The 4,705-nt window shown below is 40.9% G+C and overlaps 1 protein-coding gene across 1 annotated transcript; it reads right to left on the bottom strand.

Moving 5' to 3' along the window:
• Positions 1-254: 254 nt before the first annotated feature.
• LOC132892134 (E3 ubiquitin-protein ligase TRIM39-like) lies at positions 255-4,119 on the bottom strand. Its single transcript, XM_060930529.1, has 5 exons — positions 3,552-4,119; positions 3,303-3,398; positions 2,979-3,209; positions 2,622-2,700; positions 255-790 (listed from the first exon to the last, which is right to left on the bottom strand). Exons 1-5 carry the CDS (start codon positions 3,948-3,950, stop codon positions 255-257), a joined length of 1,341 nt encoding a protein of 446 aa, XP_060786512.1. The 5' UTR covers positions 3,951-4,119.
• Positions 4,120-4,705: the final 586 nt, after the last annotated feature.

The raw sequence follows: 4,705 nt of genomic DNA, 5'->3' as shown, positions 1-4,705 counted from the left end.
TCATTATTTCACTTATTTTGACTTCCTCATACTTTCAAAAGCTATCATAATAATATATTTTAAGATACCTTATTATTTGAGTTAATTCATTATTTCAAGATATTCTGTCAATATTTTGAGTTTATTCCCTTGAAAAAAAAAATCACAGTTTGTGCTTCAGGGTTTCCAAAAGGGGGGAAAAAAAGACTGACACAAAGAACACTAATCTTTTAATCCGCAGTATTTTATTAATGAACTGGAATAAAACATCAATGCTAACTGAGCTGATTCACTCTTACAGACCACTCAAGTGGGAGGATCTTTATGGAACCAAAAACACCTAGAATTGGCAGTAATTTATCAGTAAATGTGTGTGTGAAAGTGTGTAAGTGTGTGTTAGTGAGAGGGTCGGAGAATGACAGTTTTCCTCTGTCCCAGTCCAGCTTCACTCTGATCCTCTGGAGTTTCTGTGCTACTGAGAGCTGAGTGAATGCATGTGGTGTAGAAACTGCACGATATTTATCATCATAATACCGCACACACCAGATTCCACTTCTGCAGAATATCACCCCCTTCCTCTGAGCATATTCTGTCATCACACCCACATTCCACCACGTACAGTCTCCAACTTCAACATCCCAGCAGTGTGTCCCTGAGTTAAAGCCCTCAGATCCCAGGATACACCAATATTCATCAAATCTCTCTGGATTATCAGGAAGTTTCTGTTTCTCATCGCTGTGTCTCACACTTTTCAGATCATCAGATACAATGAGTCCAGGATGAGAAGTGTTGGGGTCCAGAGTTACAGGTGCTGAAAACACACACACACAGAATTAAGAGTCTTACTGCATCGGTGTAGAATTGGGTATGGACGGTATGGGCGTGTAATAATGGTTTCTGTAGGTTTCCACTGGGCGAAACAGCATGCAATATTCGATCATGAATATTTGCTCTGGGGGCGTGTTCGCGGAAACAGCACGCATGTCTGGCTACCATGTCAATTAGCAAGTGCGGTTGCAGTACAGTGACCGGCTGCTAGCTAGCAAACTGTCCTTGAGGAATGTAACGTTAGATTAGCTTGGAAAATTATTCAGTTAACAACAGTTCCTATTCAGTGTGTAAAAACGACAACATACGAATATGACTGTTTTCTAAGTTTGTGTGGCATGTAAATAACAATCCGACTTGATACTGACAACAACTGTGTTCATTAAGGTCACAAAGACATTATTAAATCATATCAAACTGTGCTAATGTTGGCTAATATTGCACCGAGTCTTACTTGTGAAGTGCCTGCAAACTTTAGCAGCCCGCTAATTTGAAGTGCTTCAGTTAAGACCTGCAGAGCCCTGACCAAGTTCGTGTAAATTGACACATGGAAACAACAACAACCCGATGGTGATGTGGACATTGTTGGAGGCCCAGACACCTTTTAATCAAATCAAACATTTTCACGTAATAAGCAAAACAGCCTCCGCCTTCTGGATCAGAAATGTTTGGTTCCTCCCGCCTCTCTTTTGAAAACGTCCCATACCGAGAACACACATCTGTTGAACTAATTGGCTCTCAAGGGGCTTCATTTGAAAGCGGGGGCTAAAAACTTTTCTCTGTAGAACCCTGTCACTCCCTCCTCCCCCTCTCCCTGCCGTTCTGGGCTCAAGAAGACAACAGAAGGGCAATAATATAACAACAACCAATCAGAATTCAGATACAACAACCAATCAGAATTCAGATACAACAACCAATCAGAATTCAGATGCATTCTGTTGCCAAATAAAATTGTAAACTTTCAACGTGTCAAAAAGGTTCTCGAGCCCTCGTCCTGTTTTACCGTTAGATCAATCACATATCAGCTTAAACTAGCATTCTAAAACTAGTGAAAGATCCCATAGAAGAGAGCCGACTGCCCCTGCCAGCCTCATGGAATGCAGTGTTTAAGGCTCCGGATGTGTTTTACTTCCATTTATGAGGGAAAGGAACATACACCCTCCCGACAGTCAATGCGTTATTCACTTGTAAAACACATTTGCAAGTTGGTAGAATGAGTTAATCATCATGTAACCACTTATCCTGTTCTACAGGGTCACAGGCAAGGTGGAGCCTATCCCAGCTGACTATGGTTGAGAAGCAGGGTACACTCTGGACAAGTCACCAGGTCATTGCAGTGCTGAACATAGAGACAAACAGCCATTCACACCTATGATCAATTTAGAGCCACCAATTAACCTAACCTGTATGTCTTTAGACTGTGGGGGAATCCGGAGTACCCGGAGGAAACCCACGCAGACACAGGAAGAACATGCAAACTCCACACACAAAGGCCCCCGCCGGCCACTGGACTTGAACCCAGGACCTTCTTGCTGTGAAGCGACAGTGCTAACCACTACACCACCATGCTGCCCAATGAACTGCATATTATTATTATTATTATTATTATTATTCAGGAATTATTACAGTTCTGAACTTCAAATTTTAAAAGTCTGGACTTTGGAGAGATGATGGATACTCTTTTGGTGGAACACAATGGAGCAAAATATTGTGACCCTCTTACGGTATGTTGACCTGAAGTTGGCGCCACTGGGGGTTGGCATTGGGTTTATGTCCCTACCAATGTTAATACCAAACCTATGCCATTGTCTTACTGTATTGGACGGTGTACTTCATCTTCTCCCAGACACTGAACTGCAGGTTGGCCAGATGTTTTGCCACATGGATCAGTGCTCCTGAAAGCTCCTCTGGATGCTGCAGTGTGCTCTGGGCTCTGCAAAAACATTCAGGAGTCAGTGTTGCTGTGGGTTTGGATTCAGAAACACAGAGAATGAGAGAGACAGGAAGCAAATCACTCACCTTTTCACTGTGGCCTTGTAGTTCTGTAAAACAACAAAGCAAATATCAGTGGATATGATTTACATTTTTTACACCAATGAAATGTGATGTTTCTGATGATGGAAAGAAGTTTTATTTTCTCACAGTATAAATACTGACTAAATGACCCTCACTTCTAAGAATGAAACGTCTTCAGCTCTCATCTTCACTTTTATGGCTTTGATTTTGCCTGAAAGAGATAATATATCTTTGCTCAGCTTCTCAATCTTCTCCTTCATCATCTGACTCTTCTGCTCCTCTTCCTCTCTCAGTGCAGTGATCCTGACTGCCTCTTCATCTCGTAGAAACTGGTGAAGCTTCTCAAACTCCTCCTTAATCTGATGCTCTGTGTGTTGGGCCTGAATCTGCAGTGAAGAGAAAATCAAATGAAACATAACTGAAATATGCAATGAAACAAAATCCAATTATAATATCAAACCCATGTTATTGATTCTAACCTTTATATGTTCTGCAGTCTGACTCCATTTCGATTTACAGTTTTTAAATATCTTCAGTTTCTCCTGTAGGGGCTTCAGTGCAGTTTTGAGCTTCTCCTGAAATAAATTAACACGCTGCATGGAGTCTCTGTGTTTTAGATATTATTTGAACTCAGATGAACTAAATTGATTGAAAAGTAATTGTCATAATTATGAACAACAGCATTTGTTCACATGTGACCCATGAGTTCATATGTACGTTTTATTTACCTTACAGTCTGTTACTGCCTCATGAATGGGGCAGAATTTGTGGTTGGTGTGTTTTCTTGAAATCTGACACACCACACACACCGGCTGTTGATGATCCAGACAGAAGAGTTTGAGTTTCTCACTGTGCAGACTGCAGACTGTTTCAGACTCTGATGAAGATCTCTGACTTCTCTCCTGTAAGAAAGTCTCACACAGGTTCTTTAAGGCCAGGTTTATGGGAGGATTATCCATAGATGACTTCAACCTACAAAGAGGACATTCTCTGGATCCTTTGGTTTCCCAGAACTGCTGCAAACACACTTTACACACACTGTGACTGCAGTGCAGAACAACAGGATCCTTGAAGGTTTCACGGCACACAGGACAGGAGAAATCCTCCTCTGAAAACTTAGAAGCCATTTCGTTTGCTGCTGTTGTTGTTCTCTCTCGTCCGAATGCTCAGAGTTTCAATTTCACTTCTGTGAAAAGTAATCACACCCTGATTTCAGGTTTCTTTAAAGCTAAATAGATGACTTTGTAGGTTCAGTTAATCATCACTTCCTTTCACTGTGCTGAAAATGAGACACAGATTTCTCCATAAACTGAGAATAAATCTCAACTCACCAGAGCAGAACACTGCAGGCTGTTAATGAAGGACTTTGGTCATGTCAGACTTGGCACTTCCTTAATAGGAGGAGTTTTCGAGAGACACATTATGACCTGTTACACTCCTCAGTTACATCAGAAACAGCACACGGCACTTACTTATGTTTAAGCACTGAGAATTAACTGTAATTTTGGTGCAAATTTATCCAGTGATGAATTTCACTCTTCTGAACTGAAAATAATGTTTCACTTCTGGAATCATTTAAAGTTGATCTTGCAGTTTCGGACACAAGACCCAGAATGCTCTAATCATCAGTGGGATGAACTGCATCTCAGTCAGAAGAGTTATAAGCTCTTATAAACAGCAAATGATACTGCACCTTATCCTCAGACCTGAATAAGAAAGACACCCACAGGAAACAGTGCAATGGCAAATAGTCACATACTGTACTGAGTGAGTTTATAGTTTTTAATAATATTTACTCTACATAACACAGTTGATGCAAATCCTGTAGTGCTACAACTGATGCAAGATGTTGATGATCATAAATGGAAACCATTTACCAATA

This window comes from Neoarius graeffei, chromosome 9 (assembly GCF_027579695.1).
Source record: "Neoarius graeffei isolate fNeoGra1 chromosome 9, fNeoGra1.pri, whole genome shotgun sequence".
NCBI lineage: Eukaryota > Metazoa > Chordata > Actinopteri > Siluriformes > Ariidae > Neoarius > Neoarius graeffei.
Note: the sequence above shows the minus strand (reverse complement) of the source record. Positions and strands in the feature narration are given on the sequence as shown.